Source organism: Artemia franciscana, chromosome 1 (assembly GCF_032884065.1).
Source record: "Artemia franciscana chromosome 1, ASM3288406v1, whole genome shotgun sequence".
Taxonomy (NCBI): domain Eukaryota; kingdom Metazoa; phylum Arthropoda; class Branchiopoda; order Anostraca; family Artemiidae; genus Artemia; species Artemia franciscana.
In genome coordinates, this window is record NC_088863.1 from 68,533,630 (window position 1) to 68,557,896 (window position 24,267).

Below are 24,267 nucleotides of genomic sequence, written 5' to 3' on the forward strand. Positions count from 1 at the left end.
CAAAATGCACGTTTATGGTTTGGTATCGTATTTTATACATTTCTCTATTGGCTTCCATCCTAAGTTATCACTTTGCTTAGATCAAGGGAGGTAAGATAAATTCTTAAACCATATTGGCCTGCCATAAAATAAAGAAATAAAACGATCAAAAATGAATTTTTAAGGCCAAACGAGAATACTGAAAAAACACACGAAGCAAATATTTCGAGAGGACAATCGTCTCTCTTCTTCAGCGCGAACAAAATAGTATAATCAAGGAAAATACCGAAGAAAAAACCAACAAAACAAATACGAAAACTTAATTTTAAAAAAAAATCTTAAAAGATAAATAAAATTCAATCAAAGCCAAAAATTATAAGAATTGAAACCAAATATCTAACAAGCATAAAGGTAGTCTTTTGCCAATATCAGCGATGTGAATAAAATCAAAAAATTAGAAGTACCGTCGATGGATACCAGTGATCAACTGAGAAATAAAAGAAAAAATGTATTCACTCAAAACAAAACTAACCAGCAATTAAATAAGTTGGAGAACTATTTCATCTGATTTCTGAATTTAATGATTGCTTTCCTAGTAGAAAGAAAACTATTTACTATTTGGACCTTTTACTGGGTCTTCGAGCTACAGCATTCAATGAAAAATCTGTAATCAATAAAATTAACCGTTGCCTGTGTACTAAATTTTCTTCGCATGATCCAAAGAAAATTAAATATGTGATGAATGATGTGCGTATCCCCCTCTGCCTCTTCATCTTTCCTCTCCTCTTCCTCTAACCTCTCTCTCTTCCCGAAGAGATTTTTTTCTTAGTTGTCACCAAGTGCATTAAGTTTCTATTAAATTCTATAATGTATTAAATATAATATGATTTCTACAGTCAAAGTAGTTTTGCCGGGGTTTCCCCCCACTACGAAACTTACGTCCTGGACCCTGCTTAGGAAAGTGATGCATTCATGCAGTCTCTTAAATATCAGATCCCTGCCATCTATACAGTTCAGCAATCAACTTTAGAAAAATCTGATGATAAACGCTTAAAGTTTCTCAAATGCTTTGTCTGAAACCGATCTCACGCTGGTTAGGCTGGATCCAGAGCTTTAAACCCCGTGATAGCATTTTTGTGTCATGAGCTGCACTGATGGGATAGGTCTAACCGGATAAAAACGCTGTCTGATCCTCTTCCGATCGCCCTCCAAAGAACCTAATGTAATCATATTAGTAGTAAGATTACTAGCAGTTCATATGGGATTCTAAATTCATGATAAGATCTTTTCCCCATTCCTGGCGCTGTCTCCATAGGTGCCGCAATCCCTACAATTTTCTTCTATATAATTTTCTATATAATCTATATAAACTATTATATATAATATAATCTAGGATATTCCAATTAATCATTATTTAATGATATATAGGTGTGGGCATCATTCCTACCAAAATTTATGCTATTCCTGTGTTTATTTAATCTTCCGTTTGTTTGTAAGAGTGTTTGCAAGTTCCATACTCCTCCGTTTCCATACTCCGTTTTCCATACTCCCCATACTCCGTTTTCCATACTCCTGGCATAAATGCCTCTGTTTTAGTTCCGTACACAAAAAGGATATATCCTTTTATTGCTAGCTATATTTCCTAAGATTAAGCTTTTGCATTCAATGCCAGACGAAGGATATTTCGGAAAAAAAGCACGTAAAAAACTCAACGTGCTAGATGAGTTAATTCCCATATTTTTCATTCTCTCTTTGACATTATCCATTAATTTTTTCAATATTCTCCTATTTGTGATCCTATCTTTCTGCTTTTAGTGGCCCAAATTCAATAGCTGAGGATACCCTTATGACTTTCTTAGCTATCTAGGGAATTCCACTTCTAAATTATGCAATTTAGATAGGTGTGAAGGTCATCTAGGACAAAATTTGAACCCGTTTAAAGTTTAATCTTGTTTCAGAAACGTTTTTTCATGTAAATCCTTTCTTAGAACCTTTTTTATTCCCTTTGACGGACCGTGAACTTCATTCACTAAAATATATAAATTAAGATTGATTTCGTTCTCTTATAACTGAACAGGTCAGAAAGTATGTGAATCACATATGTTTTCTCCAAACTCTTTAAGCCTTCCTGTGACCCTTAAAATTATCATCAAGTGTAATCTAAGGCAATAACAACAACTCATATTAGCAAAAGGCACTAGCAACAATATATCCAATCCATCCTAACCCTCTACATCTGCCCTTGTAAATTTTCTCCTTTCTTTTTAATCCAAATTTCAGATATGATAGCTTCTCCACCTTGGAGCACAAACATACTTAGCCAGTCCCTCCAAGTCCCTTTAATCAACTTCTATGATTCAATATTTTAATTTAAGTATAATTTTAAATATTGATAATACCTAAATATATTAACATACCCCCATCAAAACTATTTAATCACCTTCTATGATGTAATTCTTGTTTTCAAGTCTATTTTTGAATTTTAATACTATCGAAATATATCAAGACCCTCAGTACACCAATATACTCTCCTGTTTCAAGTGTTTACCTTTTTTACTCTATTTCAAATAATATTTGGGCTTCATCTTACTAAGAAGAGTGAGATACTTAAAAATGAACCCCCCCCCCCAAAAAAAAAAATCTTTATCTTCATTCTTTTTTCTCAGGTCTGACTTTGAACGACTCCATCCAAGACTTCATCCTCCAAGGTGTCTTAAAAATTTCCCAAAATTATTTTTCTATATAGAATTGGGAGAAGTGACACTTCAATATATTTTTGAGGTGTGTTGGTAATTGCTATCACCTTCTCTTTAAGTGTGATAATCATTTTTATCTTACTTTTCAGGTTGAGGATTCAATTCTTGATAAGCAGCTTCATGGAGTACTACCACAAAAACTAGGAAACATCACCATTACTGGGAAGAGTTTGAAGTCCTTTGGCAAATCTCCATTCAAGGTATGCTCTTTCACCTGTTAAAAAAAAAACAAAAAAAAACACGTGAAGTTAAATTACATTATATAATAGCGTCTATCATTGACTTAACTGTACCCAGGTTGGCATGCAGATGGGAGGTAAGACTGAGCCTTAGCCTGCGGCCCATACCCCCATAAAATCAGTAATAACTAAGGGTAGACTATAGTAACATTTGGAAGAATATGACCGTCTCTTTGTGAAAATATTTTTATTTCCAGTCTTCCACTTCTTCCCCGTTTAGAAATATTTAAAATAATATTCTTCCACTTAAAAAATGGCTCTATGATCTAAGGACGGCTGTTTTCCTGTAAAGCAGCCGGGGATAGTTTATCAAGAGGAGGCTAGGAAGGAGAGTTTCCTGTTTGGAGACAGATGTGTCTCCAAAACAGATTTGTCTGTTTGGAGACAGATCTTTTGGTAATGTCGCTAATTCTTGCTCACTAAACAAACCCCTTCTACTCTCTATTAAACATAAAGCTTTTTCACTAATATTCCTAGGTGCAGTCTTAGTACTCTTTCTTAAGACACCATCAGCAACTTCACAAATTGTTTTTCTAAGATTATTCCATCCATCTTCCACATTGTCAAATTTTAAAATCTCAAGTTTAATATTCAACTGTTCCTGGAAGGTTTTTCTCAAATTTTCATCCTGAAATCTACCAAAATCATAACTCTCCGGGAGGTAGTTACCCTTCCAAAACATCGGCTTTAAATTAACCTTAGACACTACTAGATGGTGTTCTTTACTTTTAACATCGATAACAGCAATCTTATACACCCTAGTATCTTGTATTGATCCTGCTAGTCTTCAGTTTACAATAACATAATCAATAAGGTTTGCTGTCTTACCATCACGTGAATACCGTGTCAACTTATCGGCCATTTTGTGACCAAACACCGCATTGGTTATAACTAGGTTGTTATACCTACAAAATTGCAAAGGTCTATAGCCATCACTGTTTTCATTTCCTTCACCAAATTTACCTAGGCTAGGATACCATCTATCCCTATTTCTACCGACCTGGGCGTTAAAATTTCCTAGTAAAAACATCATATTTCTACATAATCCTGTCTATTTGCTCCTGTAACTTTAAGTATAATTCATCTGAGTCACTAGTATCTCCGTCAGTTGGTTCAACAGGGGCATATACTACTATAACTGATACCCTGAACTTTTTAAATTTACTGTGTAGCAGTGGCATCTCCCCACAACCTTAAATTCAGCTTAAAAATATGTGGTACCTAAAACTTATTGCTCGATTTTCAATCTCTCTCATGTCGGTAAATCGGTCAAATGACAAAGCTTCAATCAGCGACCTCTCCAGGAAATTTAGTTACGAAGATCAATCAAGAATTTTATTTTTATCTAATGTCAAATTTAAGAATTCGACGTTTTCAAATGAGTAGGTTTGTCTGTACGAATACATTACACCTTGCCAGAAGGAAAAAGAGTACAAGAGACGGAATTGTAATTGAACCGATAATTTTATCAAATGAGGAAAACTTTATACGCAGGGAGTATGTTCCAAGGCGTAATCCTTCTAGGGAGGGATTCATCCGGCGAAAATTAGCCAGAAACTGTAACTATACAAACAACTAAAAAATCCTTGAAAGTCGAGTGCAAAAACGTTCTCTTTGGGCTGCGGGAGGGGCAATTATCAGGATACTATAAATACAGAAGCAACTAACAGGAGATTTCTATTGAAAATAAAATTCAAAACCACGCCCTACCTGGGTCTTATCCTAACGGGAATAAACACCTTTTAATGACAAGGACCGCTAAAAAACGTTTATTTAGATAAAATATAGAGTAATTGTAAACACAAGTATAAATTAATTTGAGTGGGTTGAACTTGAGTGGGTTTGCTATAATACATAAGTATCAGACATAGCTATTGGATATTTCAACTATGCTGAACAACGTGACTATCTCAAAATTTTGATCAGATAACTTCAGGGAAAAGGGGTCGTCGAGGGGGGCTAGTTGCCCTACAATCTTTTTGGTTACTTAGAAAGGGCACTATACTTTAAAATTTCCATCCGGATGCACCCTTTCCCTATCTTCCAGGATCATTATTTCGATACGATCACCCCAGGACAAAAACAAAAAAGCAAAATATATAGGTGGTTGAAAATTCTGCAAAAGAGTTGCCTGATCTGTTAAATCTGATGGTTTCTTAGGGGACTTTTAGGTGGTGTTTACCACTATTTGAAAAATCAGGCCGATTTCTTAGGGTCTTAAATTTTGTTGGGTTACAATGAACTTCATGAATTTTATGTATTTCGAATCAGCATGATATGCGGATTCTTTTGATGCATTTACTGATATCAAAATTCTTTTTTCTAGAGTTTCGGTTACTACTGAGCCGAGTCACTCCTTATTTACAATTCGTTACCATAAAAATGTTCGATTACGCTTAATGAATATAAGGGAGGGGGAGGATAGTGAATAACTTGAAAAACATAAATACGTAAAATAAATTATCATTGAAAATCAAATCTGAAATTGTGTTTTCCTGTGAATTTTTCAAGAAAACTAAAAAATTGAACAATATGGGAAGAATATACAGGGTGGGAGATAACTAGCCGAAAACTAGAAATAAATAAACGACTAAAATATAAGGAAATTCTGGTAATTTTGTAGGACATTTGACATGGGTCTAACCTAAATAGGAAAATTAGAATGTAAAAGACAACTAAGAGTCGTATATCTATACGCAATACATAGTAATAATATACAAGAGCAGGCACATCCATCCCCTGATTGATAATTCCTCACGTTCCCTAAAAGGGGAATTGGCACCTTGACAATTTCGAAAGAGAATTATGATTCAGAAGCCTTGCTTATACCAAATATTTCTTTGAAACACTATTTTTAAAAAAACGATTTTTATTTTAAAATAATAAAAATAAAATTTTGATTTACCCGTTTTATTTTTTTTTCAAAGCATAATTTTATCCTACGCTTTCAGGATTTATCATCACGGTGTTTGCAATTACACATCACCAACACAAGCCTTCAAAATATTGAAAGAAGTGTCTTTAAAGACATGGGAGCCACCAAATGGTTAAAATTAGACGTTACTGGGAATAATTTAAAACAGATGGCAGAACCATATACAACTTTATATCCAGGATCTCCGTACAGTACATTCCTTCTTGAATTGGAAATATCTGGCAATGAATGGAATTGTGATTGCGCAATAGGGTATGTCAATTTTTTCTTTTATTCTTGTAGATTATGTCTGCATAAGCCTATCAAACGAAGCACGAAATGTTATGAGTTGAAAACAGTCTAAGGATAAACATGTTTCACAAGTTATTCTAGCAATCTACACTTGTTTCTTATGACTATTAACCAATGGAGATAGTGACAATAATAGGCTGTGCATAAAAGGTTGGAGCTGCTCCGGTGTTTTTAGACAGTTTTGTGTCTTGGCTTTCTAGAAGCTGCTTCTTCTAACCCTATTCTTCGAAGGAAACCCTTTTGGTGTGACCTTATAGCGGTGCCAGGATGCACCTTTTATGAGCTTACTTGATCAAAGCTTAGACTACAAACAACACTGCTGAGTAACCGTAAGGAATAGCACCACTAAAAAAATCATAGCCAAGCAAAACACACAGTGTTACACTGAATTTCTATTACGGGATATTTTCTGGAATTTCTGTGTTTTTATGTGCGTATTGACGAGTGGGAGATAATAGGCTTGAGATGAGTTGTGCAGCACGTCAAGTTTGGGTGAAAATGGGGCCTTTAATAGATTGGGCTTTGTAGCAGAGCATGCGTGGGCCTCAGGTGGCTCAGATCTTAAGGGGGCTGTAAAGTGGTACGAGTATTGTTACTGGTAAGAATAATCCAAGATCTTAAAGATTGTGTTCATTTTTTCGTACATTCAATTTTTTTAATAAAGGCCAATATTTTTGTCCGTATATTCAAAATGAACAATATATTGAACATTATCGTGCCAATGGACCCAATTTGAAACATTTTTGCTTCGGAAAAAATTGGCAAAAGCTGTTTCCTACCTTCTTCTCAAAAGCACGATCAGAAAAGTAATCCAAATAAGTGGGAACGAAGTATAATAAAGCATATATTTCATGTCTGATGCCCGCTTTAAAAACCACTTTGGAGATAATTCTTATCAATTATCTCACAAGAATAATGATGGGGCAGAATCATTTAGTTGCATCAATCAGAAGTAATTATCCATCGGTGCGGATGTTCAAGTGTTAATGTCACGTACCACGCCCTCTTCATGTAAAGAGCTATGAGACAAACAGGGCTTTATAGGGGCTATGCAATAATTTTGAAGATATTAAAATAAAGCTAAATTTTGTGCAGGAGGTTCAAGCTTTTACTGATTGTAAAAATTCTAGCATAAAATAGATTGACTGGCTCTAAGGCAAGCAGTAGAATCAATTGAAAAAGGGGCTCCTCTAAAAATTTATTGTCCCAATGTTTGTTATAAATCAGTTCATCCTTGATAGCCTTAACAACTAATCTACAAGGGTAAAGCTCAATTTTTTAGCTCTGCCAAAGGTTGCAAAGACGATTTGCAATATGCTTTTTAAGAATTACCGGTGTTCCATCAACGTTAGGAGAAAACAGAAAATTTTTGCAAACATTTCTGCAAAATTAATTAGCATGTATATCAACTGCAAAGCCTTTTGATACTCTGGAAATTGTTTTCAGCATCATCAATGAGTATTTCCATCTTAATCAGACCTATCTTTGGGATGTGGCTTAGTCAAGTGTGCTGGACTTAATATCTTGTAATTAGGATGAATATGGCATTGAGCTTTCGGACGTTTACAAGTTAACCCGCATTTTGTACATGGAAGTAATCAATTCAGATTCAACATACATTTTACTTTACTAATCATGCTTTCGGAAAGTAATGATCTTAGAACCATAAAAAAGGTCAAAATTTCCAACGTAGAAAATATTGCTTCCACATTAGCTAGTCCTATTTTTAAGTATTGATCTCTTTCTGATACTGATACAGAACGGAGAGCCCAAATGGTTTCTTTTCCAGATGGTTGATGATTTCCACTTTTTAGGACTGTGCAAAAGTTGGTTTCAATCTTTTATTATGAACCATGCACTTATAATATAAAACACACAATAAGCAAATAAATAAAAAGCAAAGCACATGGGGTAGCATTAACAATTTCAAAGGGGAGAGCAAATGTGGGCTAGGTGAGTAATACTAAATTGGAAATGGGTTTAATGCATCAGAATCCCCAATGAAAAACAAATATTTTACAATCTGTTCAGAGTGTTACTCTTCTCTTCCCAAGCGTTGTTGCCAAACGTCTTTTGTGAGCTTTTAAGAAAGTAAAAACTAATGAGTGGAAAAGATTTTCTCCTATGGCGTTAAAATCCACAACTCAGTGAAAATACTGCAGGAAAGGTAAAATAATTAATGCAGACCTCTCTGAACTGGAAGTTGCACTAAAAAAACAAAACAAAAACACTGGCTGTGAAATCAAATACATTTGCTACTGAAAGCTGCCAATTTCTTTTTATGTGCCGCAGTACAGAGTCTTTTATTAAAATATTCAATTTCATATTTTTCTTTTTTTATGTGGCTATTTGTCCAAATTTGTGATCACGATTTTTTTTAAAATGCTTTCTTTATTAAAATTTTTCAATTGGATTAGTCTTTTTAAGTAAAAAAAAAGTTAAACATCGTTTATTTATCTTGTTTGAAATTATGTAGTTCAGCACTAGCAATAGGAACTCACTCTCAAAATTATCGGGACTTAGATTAATGTCACACATTCAGTTTGCCAGTTTTAAAATAAGCTATAATGGAATTGGACTAGTAAGCGCTGCATCCATCGTAGATCAAAACATTATCGGCAAGGCTTGCTGTATTCACAGGCACACTAGATTGTCACTTAAAAATGCAAGATCTTTTAGTAGAAGCAAAACTTGAAATAAGAGCGAACTTTTTATATGTGAATGAAAACTTTGCTCGTCGTCAGCCAATACAAGTTACATATTTTTGGTTAATCAACATAGGTGATAAATTGCCTTGGAAGGTGTAAAGGGGTGGGGTTGATTAGGGGGAGTGTGTTAAACAGGATAGAACTAATGGGGAGGTAAGTATAAAAAAAGGAGATGGCGAGGGGACCTGGATGACCTCCAGTCCCTATTGGCTCATAAAAAAGAGCAATAGAACTTCTTATTTTCAACGAAATTAATCCTCACCTAACTTTATACGATCACCCTTCTGATTGGAAATGGTTTAGAAAGAAAGTTACTTCTACAAAAAAAATATAATAATTTGCTAATTTGTTTCTTTAAATAAGTTAAAAATTGGCATTGCTCTATGGTAGGTAAAAAGTTTCTTTGCGCTTTTTGTGGTGGACGTTATATTGTTTCTATGTTGTTTTTTTTTAATTTGCTTGTATAACTTTAAAGTTGTATAACTTTAACAGCTGTTACAATTAGTCACTGTTGTAATTAGAAGTAGTCACAGTGGCATGTGTCCGCAGTCGCAGTTTCAAGTAGCTGCAGTCAAAAGCAGTCGCAGTTGCGATTAGTCACATTCATTATGTCAAGTATTCACAATAACAGTCGCAATGAGCTGCATCTACAGTCGCAAGTATCTGCAGGTGTGAGCAGTTGCTGTGGTCGAAAACACGTGTAGTTACAATCGCAGAAACAAGTAGTCACCGTCACAATTACACGTCGTCGAAGTCAAAATTTGTTGCAGTTCGAAGTACTTGGAATCACCTGTATATACAAATGTTATCAGTTACAAGCAGTCACAGTCGTAAATAGTCGCAGTAGCAATAGTGGGATTAGTAGTAATAGAATAAGTAGTAATTGTAGCAGTAGCAGTAGTATTAAAAGTAAAAATAATAGTTTTTGCAGTCTGAAAAGGTTCGATTTAACATTCTTAGTCATTTCTGAGATATTGCTAATACACCCTTACGACAATCTCCAGGCACATAGTGCGTTTTGATTTAGTTTAACATCCCCCTAAGCATTTCCTGAAGGTCTAAACTTAATTCTCTTAGATTCAGTGCTAATAATAGCATTAGTAGTAGCAGTTGCAGTGGTAGTAGCAGCAGTAGTAACAGTAGCAGTAATGCACAAAATGCCCTTTGGTTTAGTCAACATCCTCCTAAAGGTGGCCTGAAAGTTTTAACCTGATAGTCTAAGCCAATCCTGAGAAATTACTGATACACCCTTTTGAAGACCTGCACGCACATGCTGTCTTCCCTTTAGTTCAACATTCCCTAAAAGTTTTACAATAATACCCTTACCTTCAATAGTAGTTTTAGTCCTAGGAGTAATAATAGCAGTAATAGCAATAATGATTGCACGCACATAGTTTCTTTTGATGAGTTTAATATCCTTCTCAACAGGCCCAGAAGTTTTCCAAATAATCTCTAAGCAGATATTGTTGATATGCTCTTTTGACCACTTGTACGCTCATAGTGCGTTTTGATGTTGCTAAAAATCACCCTATACATTCCCTGAATGTGCCAGCTTAATAATCTTAGTGTCATAGGAGTCATAGCACTAGCAGTGATAGTAATAGTAGTAGTAGAAGTAGTAGTAGTATCAGTAGGAAAAGTAATAGTAGTTGTAGTAGAAGTCAGGCGAGTCCACAGCCTCTTTTCTTCTGGAGGCTGGGCAAACTTCGTTGATTTTACCGACTGGCTACCTGATTTCCCTTACCTTAGACCTTAGATCCTCCTGAGCCATCAGTGGCCCATAGGGTGTCGACAAAGCCTCTCCATCCATCATGAAGCTGTGCAGCTGCAGCGATATCTTCCCATTGTGGAGTGAGTGAAATGTTGGCCTCTTTCAGGTCCCGATCATATTGTCTCCGCAGTGTGTGCTTTGGTTGGCCTCGTCTTCGTCTTCCTTCAGGCTGCCACTTATACACTCTTAAGGGAAGACTGTCTTTGGGCATGCGTAGAACGTGACCCAATTATGTCCATATCCGTTTCTTCATAAGTTCGGTCACTATGGGCTGGTTCTCTTTCAGTCGGATTTCCCTATTAGTAATTGTCTGATACCAACTAATTTTGAGGATCCTTCGAAGGAAAATGTTCTCGAATCCAAGAATATGTTTCTCCAGTTGTTGATTGAGTTTCCAACATTCGCGCAATTTTTAACGAAGTGAGTACTTGTAGGACATACTTTTTGATTTTTCGACGCTGATTGACAATCCAACGTCTCGGAGTTTTTCTGAGATTTCATCGAATAGCAGCTGTAATCGATCTTTGGCGTCTTCTAGTGTACTATTTCATCTGCAAAGTCAAGATCCGCAAGCTGGTTGCTGTTGACGTTAACTCCATAGACCGTAGACTGTCTGAGTACGTAGTCCATTACTGTTGTAAATAAAAGTGGCGATTATACTTGTTCGACACCAGTCATGATTAGAGGCATCTTGTAACTCTGTTTGATGTTCCTACACAGTATTTTGTTTCTCTGCACAGGGCGATGATCAGTTCTACTATCTTGAGGGGTGTTCCATCGTGTTTGAGGATTTTCCATAAGATTTATTGGTCAACCAAATCAAAGGCTTTTTATAGGTCAATGAAAAGAAATTACAACTTTTTATTACATTAATTTCAGTCTTGAACACACATTTTCAGTGTAAAAGTTAGGTTTGCACATGATCTTCCAGGCTGGAAGCTGTGTGGTTCATCAAGAAGATGTTGGTCCAGTTTTGCTGTAGGCGCTGTAGTACAATAATTAGCATAAGTTTATTAGGTGTCGACATTAGGTTAATGCTTCTTCAGTAGCCACAAACAAGTACGTCACCTTTTATGACGAGCTTAATAATGGTTCTTTTCGTCCAGTCACTGGGCACTTTATGGTTGCTCCATATCTGAGTTAGCAGTCCAACCCAAACTGTCATGCAATCGCGGACTGAAGTTTTCAGCATCTCAGATGTAATGTCATTCTCCTGGCATTCTTCCGTTCTTCAACTTTCGGACGGCGGCTGTGATTTCTCCTTAATACGGTGGCCCTTCATTTATATCAAGTATCACAAACGGAGTAGCAGGAATTATATCTCGGTCATTGATTCTCGGTCTATTTAGTAGGTTCTTGAACTGGGCTGCCCACCGCTCATCAATCTTCAAAGAGGGTGTGTCAAAAGGACTCCATTCTCGTCCTTTACTAGATTAACCCAGTTAGGCTTGACTCCAATCATCTCATTGGTTAATCTATAGACTGTTTTCGAATATCTCTTCTTTGCTGCTTTTTCTGCCAACGCTGCTTTGTGTTCGATAAATTGTCTCTTGTTGGCCCGGGCCCTCTTCTTTACTTGTTTGTCTATCTCTCTATGTTAGTCTTGCAGAACAATCAATTCAGATGCGTCTGAGGCCGACAGAATGGAAAGTTTGGCTGATTTTCTTTCATCAATTAGTTTCCAGGTTCGTTCGGAGGTCCATCTTTCTTTCTTTTTCTTATAGCCTAGTTTCTTCTTTGTAACTTCTCTGTACGCGCTTTTCAGTTTCTTCCACATATTTTTGACATTAGTATTTGGTTGTCTATCTTGTTTGTCTATCTCTCTATGTTAGTCTTGCAGAACAATCAATTCAGATGCGTCTGAGGCCGACAGAATGGAAAGTTTGGCTGATTTCCTTTCATCAATTAGTTTCCAGGTTCGTTCGGAGGTCCATCTTTCTTTCTTTTTCTTCTTATAGCCTAGTTTCTTCTTTGTAACTTCTCTGTACGCGCTTTTCAGTTTCTTCCACATATTTTTGACATTAGTATTTGGTTCTAATTCAAATTGCAGGGCTTCAAATCTATTTGGAAGTTCTAGGTGGAACATACGTGTTGTTTCCTTGTCATTCAGTTTCTCAACGTTGAAGGGTTTGTGTGTTGTCAGTTTATTATTTTCTGTGTTGCTTTTAACTTTAGACGGATCTTGGCACCCATGACGCTATGGTCTGATTGTACATCCACGCCTCTATAGCTTTTCGCATCGAGTACTCTTCCCCCACTTGCATGAGAAGAAGAGGTGATCAATTCGGTTGCGCGTACGCCTATCTAGTGAAGTCCATGTATATTTGTGGATGATCTTGTGTTGAAAAAATATACCTCCTATGACAAGGTCGTTGTTCAGGGCGAAGTAGACAAGTAGCGCTCCATTTTCGTTCATGTTACCCATTCCATTTTGTCCCATAACTTAAGGACAGTAACTGTGACAAGATCCTACTTTCCCATTAAGATCACCTACGACACATGCGATATCATACCTAGGAATTTCTGCAACAACACTTTGTTGTGATTCATAAAAGATATCTTTCTCTATTTTATCGGATTCTTTAGTAGGTGCTTAGTAGGCAACAATTGAGAGTTTTACATGAGCTGACCAGAATCGTGTGTAAATAATTATTTCGTTTACAGGTGTCCATTTTAGCATCGCTCGCCTAGCTGTGGGCGACATAAGTACACCTACACCTGCTTGGTGTCTGATTTCATGACCACTGTATGCGAGGATGTAGCCATTTTGTAGGGGTTCCATCCCACTGCCAAGCCATCTAGTTTCACTGACAACTGTTACGTCTGTATTGTACTGTATCACTTCTTTCAGTTCAATTTTTGAGATCTGGCTCATCGCCCTTACATTCTGAAATCCGAGCTTCAGTTGTTGCTTCGTAGTCAAAATTGGGTCTGGGGGCACGCTGAGATTGTTAGAGAAGTAGAAGTCATATCCGAGGCTAATGTCGACTATTCAGTTGCTGGTGTATTTTTCACAGCGACAGGTAGCAAGCCTATCGCCCAACCTTCTTCCTTTAGCAACTGGACTTGGGACTGGCTATGGTGGAGTTTAACTCGATTTTCATCGAATTAAAAAAACAAAAACAAGATTAATCTTCAAATATGTAGAGATCGCATAATATGTTTAAGATCATAATTAGAGAAAAATTCGCAGAGTTTTCATTCCTGTCCAATTTTGAACAATCTGAGACAAGTACACTGATCCAGAAAATCAAAATCAATTAAAAAATTCACAAAACTGGTCTAAAAGTCCTTAACCTGAAGCTTTGGGGGGGGGGGTTTCGGGGGGAGTACAAAAGAAACTCATAAATACAATTTTCCACGGGAGGGGTATTTTTCGGAGGGAGGTATTTTCCTCGGTTGGGTATTTTTCACTGGGGGTATTATCTGAGGTAGAGGGGGGGGGGGGATAAACGCCAGCCACCGATGGATCATTGGCGGTAGCTTCAACATTTTATGATGAAATAGTAATCTAATAAATTGTAATATACTTGGACAAGGCTATTCTCCGAATTGATTGCTAAAATCATAGAGACAAATATTTTTTACCTGTTATTAACGAATGAAATAATTCGAAGTAAATTGGTATTATCAAATATGAGAAAGGATGAAAAAATTGAAAGAAAGAGGAACGGTTCAAAAATGAATGGAGATGGCGGAATCACTGCAATATTAATGAACTTTTACATATAAATGAATTCCAAGGATTCAAGATGCCACTCCTCCGCCCTCCGCCCTGAAATGACGGACATATTTAACCTCTTGAAAGATGTATACCCCTTTAAGGGCATATTTAACCCCTTTAAAGTATATTGGTATTAGCAAGTATGAGAAAGGATGAAAGAATCGAAAGAAAGAGGAACGGTTCAAAAATGGATGGAGATGGCGGAATCACTGCAATATTACTGATCTTTTACATGTAAATTAATTCCAAGGATTCGAGATGCCACTCCTCCGCCCTAGGCCCGGAAATGACGGACATGTTTAACCCCTTTAAGGACGTATACCCCTTTAAGGACATATTTAACCCCCTTTAAAGTAAATTGGTATTGTCAAATATGAGAAAGGATGAAAAAATCGAAAGAAAGAGGAACGGTTCAAAAATGGATGGAAATGGCGGAATCACTGCAATATTAATGATCTTTTACATGTAAATTAATTCCAAGGATTTGAGATGCCACTCCTCCACCCTACGCCCGGAAATGACGGACATGTTTAACCCCTTCAAGGACGTATACCCCTTTAAGGAAAAATTTAACCCCCTTTAAAGTAAATTGGTATTATCAAATATGAGAAAGGATGAAAAAATCGAAAGAAAGAGGAACGGGTCAAAAATGGATGAAGATGGCGGAATCACTGCAATATTAATGATCTTTTACATGTAAATTAATTCCCAAGATTCGAAATGCCACTCCTCCGCCCTACGCCCGGAAATGACGGACATATTTAAACCCTTTAAAGACGTCCAGATGAAAACTGCAGTGACCGTAATACTGTCGTCTGGCTTTTGCTATTTTAACGCCGTAAACAGGTCTTGAAATAGCGGCACAATCACATATTTCGGCGCTTCTTCAAGATCGCTGCGAATACGACGAACATGATCTTTAAAGTAGTCTTTGTTTATTTTAGTGTCATATTCACAGCATTTGACGGTTGGATCTGGTTACAGAAACATTACAATTCGTATCGACATTTGACATTTCAAAGCAAATATCAGAACAACTACCATTCAAGCTAATTCTACCATTCAAGCTAAAATTCTCAAAACCTCAAGTATGTTACTCAGAAGAAATGCAACTATGCACTAAATTCTACATCACCTTTCTTTTCAAACCTGTTTCAAACTGGCCCATTGACTGACAAAAATGCAGTCTAATAAAAAAAAAAATTTCTTGTTTCTGAAGGCGCTGAACACCTAACTTGGGTAAGATAAAAAGATAGTAACTCCACGTAGATAACTTCGAAGACCACACTGCCTTTCTATGACGAAAGTAAAACAGTTCAAAATAGGGATGAAACCTTTTAATTGACAGTGAACAGATATAAAATTACTTCACTGGATATTTCGAACACATATACAGTGTGTTCGAAATATGTGTGCACTGTATATATGTTCGAAATATCCAGTTAAATAATTTTATATGTGTTCACTGTCAATTAAAAGGTTTCATCCCTATTTTGAACTATTTTACTTTCGATAGTAACTCCAACTCATAAGAGGCTTCGGAAGGGGAGTCGAAACATTTACAGAAAAGATCAAAACTGGAGATGAAATAACAGTTATATAGAGTGATAAAAATTCCCATCAAGCCGGAGTAAAGTCGCTTTCCAATTGTATTCCTGGTTTGACAAGATGCTTGTCAGTCAAGTGAGAAACATCAGTACTTGTCTGTAAACGGAACACACCCAATAAGTGAAGTTAGATTAATCCTAAAGACGGAGGGATCAGTGAAGATGTTAAAAGTAGAATAGGCATGGCTCAGGGTTTTTTCACAGCTAAGAAAAAGTTTGGAAGAATAGGAAAATAAGCTTGAAAACCAAGATCAGATTATTGGAAGCTACAGCGACGACAATGTATGGTTGAGCACGAGCGCTCCGAAAAGCGGATGAAGATTTGTGATGACCTGGCTGACTGACCGTGTTTCAAATAGCAGACTTTACGAAAGGTGGGGTTCAATCCCGCTTTCTGGGGCTAAAAAGACAAAGGTTAAGATGGTTAGGGCACGTTTTGTAGATTAATGATGACAGATTGCCGAAGATCGTCCCTTTTGCCAACCGTCTTACACGACGCCTAAACGGACAACAAGACGCCTAAACGGACTAACAAGGCCTAAACGGAAGGCAAGTTGTCCGCGATCGGGGTGGGAGGATGTCATAAAGAAAGATTTAAAGGAAATTGGAACTTAATGGAAGGGCATAAAGACGGAGGCTTTGAACAGATTGGGATGGAGGAGGAGCGTACGTAGCTGTGTTAGCCTTAGGTGGCTTTGTGCTGCGGTTAGTTGTTAGAAGCAGCAGGAGTAGTAATGACATATACCAAAACATGATGATAATACAATACTTTAGAAACAAAATTATTGAGGCTACGACAGAGAATTATGGAAAATAGGCCGTGTAGAACGTATTATACTATATGTCTAACCTAACCCCTAAATATCTCTATATATTACAAATTTAATAAAAATATGCGTACATCGCAGTTTAAGTCACTCAAAATAAGCAAACCATAACCGATTCCAGAGAGGCAAACGGGTTTCTGTCAGACCTTACACAGGTAATTCTTGAGTGTGTCCCGTTTAATAGACAAGTACCAAATCATCTTTCGAACTTCTGTAAAAACTTATACTTCCCTCCTAGGCTACCAGAGTGGGGCGGATCCATGATTTTTCTTAGCGGGGGCGGACAATAGGTTGTTTTGGTAAACTTGCCAGCAAACAAATACAAGCAATTTAAAGGGAACCTCTACAATTATGCATCGTAGGTAGGTAGCATGGTCGTAAATTTGATCTAAAATCTGGTCTGAGTTCTAATAAAGTTCTAGTAAATTTATTGAAATTAAAATGATGTAAAAATACTGTCATAAACATACTAGGTTATAAAATCCACCTTTCCATAAAAAATGAAAAGCTCTTCATCATCTGTAAAAAACAAATGATACTTAATATTTTCTGCAGAATTTTTCGCCTTTGCCCTTCGGACCACTATAGCGAGTGAGTTAAGTTTTGTATTGTCAAAAAAAAAAAATTGTTCTTGAATATTCTTTTGTGGTCATATATTCATTGTGACTATTTGTATAGTCCAACCCATTTAGCATGTCACCCAGCCTTATCACATTGCTTAGCAATTATGATAGTAATTTGTTATATTTTGACAGGGAATTTGTTTTTTAGGTTTTATTTTAGTTTTACTTTTGGGGGGAGGGTTGAGTGGGTTACAGGGCTGGAGGGAGGAGTGAGTTGAAGGGGTTGGGATGGATGGAATTATGTTTTTATGGTGATTGTTACCTTGGGGTTGTTTAAGAAAAAGGTGGTTGTCTTTTCTTTCTTTTTTTATTATTATTATTTAATTAATAATAATGTCTAGAATGCTTCTACAAACATTTATGTAGTTTTTTTCATTATTTTTATAAATTAAGATGCCTTTAGGAATATTCATAGTTGATCGCTATGCGTTAGAAAAATTTAAAATTTTTCCCTAGCATAGTCATTTATGTCTGTAATTGTTTAAATTTTTGTTTATTATGTTAATAAAAGTCCGAGTCGAGTAAAAAAAGTCAAAATCGTGCATTTAATTTGTATTATAAAGATCATCCAAAAACAACAATGTTCTAAAAACCACCCTGCTTCGCCCAAAAAAGTAAGCTCAAATTTTATGACAGCGAAAAAAAGTAAGGATATCAATTTCTACACATCTCTGCCAATGAAAAAAGACAAGTTTTTTAACTGAAAGTAAGGAGCGACATTAAAACTTAAAACGAACAGAGATTACTCCATATATTAAAGGGGCTTTTCCCTCCTCAACACCCCGCTCTTTACGCTAAAGTTTGACTCTTTCTATCAACTTTACTTTTTAAAACAGTTAAAAACTTTAGCGTAAAGAGAGGGGCGTTGAGGAGGGAAAACCCCTTCAATATATGGAGTAATTTCTGTTCGGTTTAAGTTTTAATGTCGCTCCTTACTTTCAGTTAAAAAACTAATTTTTTCAATTAATATCCGTACATCTTTGAATTAATACAGTTTTTGATTTTGGATATCTGCACATGAATAATTAAAACGCAATTTGCATATTAATTATTGTTTTTTGGCTAGATGGCTTTCTCTTAGTTTTGATCGGGAGATTTTCAAAAAAGGGGTGGGGGAGGAGGCCTAGTTGCCCTCCAATATTTTATATTTTTTAAATCGCAACTAGAACTTCTAATTTTCTACGAACGTTTATATTAGTAGAAAATATACGTAACTTACGAATTAACTTACGTAGAGAACTTCTTTATTTGAATATTTTTTATTACGTATAGGGGGTTTGCCCCCTCGTTAAAACCTCGCTCTTTACGCTAAAGCTTAAATTTTGTCCCAATTCTTTAAGAATGACACCCTGAATCACAAAGGCCGTAGAATAAATAGTTCAAATTACTAAGAATAATTAAAGAGCGAGGTATTTAGGAGGAGATGAACCCCACATAAGCGTAATAGTTTCTGTTCGTTTTAAGTTTCAATGCTGATCCTTCTTTCAGTTGAAAAAACTTTTCCATATTTATTTTTTCATTGTTTTTTTTTTAAACAGTGCTAGAATATTCTGCACCTCCTTCATGGAAATTATCTTTCCCCGTGAAAAATTCCTCCATGAAAAAATCTTCCCACGTGACTCCTTCCCTCAACCCCCTTCCAACCAAAAAAAAACCCTCAAAAACGTCTCTATACTCCCCAATAACCATTACTATACTTAAACACTGGTCAAATATTGTAACTTGTAGCCCCTCCTTCTTGGACTGTGTGTGTGTGGGGGGGGGGGGTAAGTCATCCCCAAAGACATTGTTATTAGGTTCTTTGACCATGCTAAGCAAAATGGCTATCTCAAAATTTTGACCCATTGACTTTGGGATTTTTCTTTCGTTACTACGAACAATTCAAAAGACTCAAAAACAAATTTTTTACAGTAATTTTTTTTTAAATATTATATTTTTTCCGCCTCGCTAGTATCATTTCGATAGCCTAAAGAAGTTAGGATTTTAATTCCCCCCTCATTGTTGTTACGAAATGGTGACTTTCGTCTCCCAGTTGGCTTTTGTGGTAATACGGATAGATTCCCTTCATAAATCTAAATTTAATTAAATACTTTTAGGCAGTAAGTGTCATCAGTAAAATCTAATACAGATCACAGAAAGTAACCGAAACTTTGTTTCAAACTTGTTTGCAAAAAAAAACAGTTTTAACAATTAAAAACTTACAAATAACCAGCTATTAAAAACCAATTAAAAAAAGATGACTTTCATCCCACCGCTAGTCAGAGGAAGCATTCCTAGCGCCAAATCCATCACTACGTTAAGGGGAGGGCACGCGACCCCCTCATTACTCCCAAAAAGGGAGTTACGCCTCAGTAGTAGTCACATAATAAGCTGCAATTGTAGCAGTAATGGTAGTAGTAGTAGTAGGGGTTCTAGTACCAGCAGCAACAGTAGAAGTAATAGCAGTAGCAGTAATTGTAACAGTAGTAGCAGCGTTCACATATTTCCTTTTGTTCAATTAATAATCCTTCTCATCATTCCCTGAAAGTTCCAGCTTAATACCCTCAACTGATCTTGAGATACACCACCAGGAGGTGCATAGTGTGATTTGAAGCAGTTCGACACACTCCTCTGTATTCCCTAAAAGCATCACCTTAACATCATGAGCCTTTTTAAACGCCAAGGACAAAACCTGCCCCTTATTCCTAATAAAAAATACTACATGCAAACAACAGACGAAATGCATAACTTACAACCCTTGCCCTAAGAGCTGTGTGTGCGTGTGGAGGGAGAGGGGCTGTCGTCCCAACAAGAAAGTTTGTTTACCTTTAAACTATGTTAAACGAAATGGCTATCCCAAAATGTTATTGGATGCTCTTGGAGGAATGTGGGGCACAGAGGGGGGGGGGGGAGCCTATTTGCCCCCCCATTCGTCCTTGACTCTTAAAAGTGACTCTAAAACTTTTTACTTTATCAGAGCTAGTGACTGAAAAACTCGGGCATGCGCTGAATCATGTCTGATTGCTTTTAACTGTTTATTAATATGAGAGTTTATTAGTCTCGAAAACCGGAATTTTCTCAAAAGGATTTCAATTCATGTTTTGGTATGCGGGAAATCTCCTCTTGTATGGGACAAAAATCTAAACTATTTTTCATCTCAAATCTTGAACGAATGCTAAATTTCTAACGATGCACTAAAAGATAAAAAAAGATAAAAGATAAATTATTGACATCCTGTCGCAGTGACACTTTCTTTTAAAGTCTTGGAGTTACAAAAAAAAGAGTTGTAGCATTCACATTTGCATAAATAATAGAATTTCAGTTCGAAAAATCATATTTTAATGTTATTTTTTTCTGGGGGGGGGATTGAAATGAAATCGAATAGTTGTGGGCATCAAGCCATGGCTAATTGTTGAAAACCCAAGTGATAAAGTACGATTGAGTGAGAGGCAAATCTGGCATCAACCCCCTTGTTAGAATTGTATAAAAATGATGTTAGTTCATTTGTTAATAGATGTCTACCCTTTCCTTTTCCTTACCTTTTCCTTTCCACTTCCTTTTAAAGGTCAAGACTAAGAATAGCCCGTGTGATTAGCTTAACATTCCCCTTTCGACAATCTTTGAAAGTGTCATCGCTGCAAGTCCATGCAGTCCTGAGATATCAAATATATATTTTTGTAAATCTTTTGTCACTTTTTGGTCCAGGTTAAGCAAAAATTTTGGATTTTTTAAATCAGAAAAAATTAAATCAGAAAATTTTTCCAGTTGTTAGTAGTAGTAGCCTAGTAGTAAAAAAAAACTTATCAACCGAACATTTCTAATGATATATTAATACATTTTATTATATAAGCTAATACTTTCTGATAAAAAATAATAATAATAACAAAAATATCTTTTGATGCATTACAATACATGTTTTAGTTTTAATATTGCTCCTTACTTTCGTTTGAAGATTTAAACTAACAATATCTGTGGATTCTACTCTAAATTCTTCCCCTCAATAAACTATGAAAGTAAAGTCCCAAATGCCCATCCGTATATTAAATACGTCTTTTATCAATACTTGTATTTTTGTTCTTGGTACTCAAAACTTTTAACTTCATTCTTTAATTGAAATCAAAACTACCTTATTCTTTTCAAATTAATGCTCAATATTTGAAATAAAATTCCGCTTTCTCTGTATATCCTTCTCATTCTCTCAAAATTTGATTCTTAACTTTGCTTTGAGATCGTAAATTATCAGTTTCTCATTTTTTGATTTCAATTCGCTTTAAGCAATTTTATAATGATTTATTGTATTGTTTTGAAGGTATAAATGATTTTTTTTTTTCAGATGGGTCGAATATTGGATGAAGAAATGGCGACAACATGATTTTGCGCTTGAACAAGAACATGAGATTTTAGAAAACCATCAGAAGCAGAAGAGGGATTTTAGAATGTCAGAGTGTCGAAATAAAGGAAATGCATCGTTCATTGAAGTGCTGAAAACTGACTTGGAATGTGGCTGGTCATCTTCTTCTAACCTAACTTCCCACCTTCCGTTTATCGTTTTTATATCCGTTTTTACTCACTTAATATGCAAATATTTTTGAAGTACATTTAAAGAGCAACCCTTCGAAGAAAGATATTTGAATTAAACAAAGTTTTTATTTGAGTGTAAAAAAAAATTATGGGAAAATCATGGAAAAATGATATTCTTTAGCTTCTCATGACCTAGTTCTTGAGAGTATTTTATTTTGAAATAAAGAATTTTAACCAGAAAAGTTGCTGAGATCATCAACAAAAATGTGTTGCAAATCAAATTTACTGAGTAACAGGTAGATGGAAGTAAGTGCTGGGATAAAATAAGACACAAAGTTTAGATTTTAGCGTCAGAAATGTATTGAAATTCAAAATTGTGAATTCTTTCATGACATAATCAAAGAGGTTATTAATCCTCAGGATAAGTCAACAATTATAGCAGTTCTGTTATTCATACATTTTAATAATTTTTGTTTGGAAAGTTTACTGACTATATAAAATAAGTGCAGTCTGAATGCGTGAATACCTTTGCAACAAATTTACATTCCTTTCTATTTAAATCTAAACTTTAAAAAAATAAATTTATTTAACACATATATCAAATTTGATAATTAACATTTATTTACATATATATATATATATATATATATATATATATATATATATTTATATATATATATATATATATATATATATAATATACATAAGAATGAATAGTAGGTTTACAAATACTGGTTTGGCATTTATTGTTATAAAATTTAACACTTCAGGATTTCATTCCAATTTTCTATCAAATTTTCTAACAGTGAACAGCAATTTTCGCTGTATTCCTTTAGATCCAACACTTGCAATATCATCCTCGAATCCTGCAATTGTAGAGAACAATAAAAACTGCTTGCAAGAAAATTTTGTCAATCAAAAACTTTCTACTCTTTGAATAGTTTAAAATTTTCCATGGACCATCCCATCTAGTACTAGAAGGTGGCTCTATTTGAGTGTTAAAATGGATGGATATTACTTCCCTTCTTTACATGCTTCCATAAAAAAATAATGGGCTCATAAGCACACTCCAAAAAGGGATACACATAAGATTGAAGAACGCTTTCGCCATCATGCCATAGTATTATTCGAAACTAATCTCTAAAATCCTCTGTTATGCACCGTTTTTGAAAGGCCAAATTTCCTTCTTTACTTTTGGCTACATTACTTGTAAATTATTTGACGTGGTTTGTATTTACTGTGGCCTTTAAATTATGAATAAATTAGTTAGTTAACAAAATAGTTCTCTACATATATTAAAGCCATCCACGGGCTATAGTGTCATTTTATTATTTTGGTTTAAATGTGATGGTAATTGATTGAATCTCATTTTGGTGTGCTTACACCTAAGTTTTCTATTGAGTGCTATGAGAGTTTTGAAAATGCGCAAGAACTTCAACTGCACACACCAATTGGAGGTAGGGGCACGTCTCCTCTGGATCTGCAAAATTACCTCGCTGTTTTTATTTCATAACCATTTTCTATATTAGTCATTGTAAGTACACTAACCTCACCAGCACAAGCCCTGATTCAACAAGCTTAGGTAACACGGTCGTGGTTCCTTGTGGCTTACCTGTGACGGGTCACGTATTCTACGACTCTCGTTTTGACCAGTATTTGTCCTGTTGGGAGTGCCACACCTACGACCAGTATAGCTGCTACAACTGTACTGTCTATGGGGATAGGGTTCCACAGTTTTTGGCCCACGGCGTCTCTAGCCCGCAATTCTCCTTCATAGTATCTTATATTCTCTCGGAACGCGATTTTAAAATAGTATAGGACCTCTTCCCGTTTAAAATTAAACTTGACTTACGTTTGGCCGAAAGGGCACGGATGGACAGCTCCAGATAGTCCAGGCAATCCCGAGCATCAAGGAGTGAGGCAGTGGGTGACTACTATTCAAAATCAAAAGCCCAAGCCCTCCTGTACTACCCCACCATTATTTAGTCATGAAGCCCAGGTTTGTGATCATCCGCGGAGTGATCCTCAGACGTCTATTTTCAAGTTAAGCTAATTAACAGAACGACGTGAAATTACCAAGGGAAGGCTAAGGAAAAATTACATGACACTTAAGAGTAAGTGGGAGAAGGGTGAAACAGAGAGTCGCAAAGTTGGAATGAATTTAACTTACCCAAAAAGGACAGTTATCTGGCAAATAGGGCGAGGGAGCCAAAAACCTCCCTCCTAAGATAAATTACTGCTAACCCGATGAACTGGCTGAAACCCTTGAGTCAAAATAAAACATAAATATCACAAAACGTAAAATTC

General features: G+C 35.8%; 1 protein-coding gene across 1 annotated transcript in view; it reads left to right on the plus strand.

Moving 5' to 3' along the window:
• Positions 1 to 22,530, plus strand: part of LOC136033263 (chaoptin-like) — a 167,918-nt gene extending 145,388 nt beyond the window's left edge. The window contains exons 10-12 of the mRNA XM_065714019.1: positions 2,825 to 2,935; positions 5,926 to 6,161; positions 21,773 to 22,530. Of these exons, the coding sequence (XP_065570091.1) occupies positions 2,825 to 2,935; positions 5,926 to 6,161; positions 21,773 to 22,031 (606 nt within the window). The 3' untranslated portion in view covers positions 22,032 to 22,530. The remainder of the gene's footprint in view (positions 1 to 2,824; positions 2,936 to 5,925; positions 6,162 to 21,772) is intronic.
• The last annotated feature ends 1,737 nt before the right edge of the window (positions 22,531 to 24,267 follow it).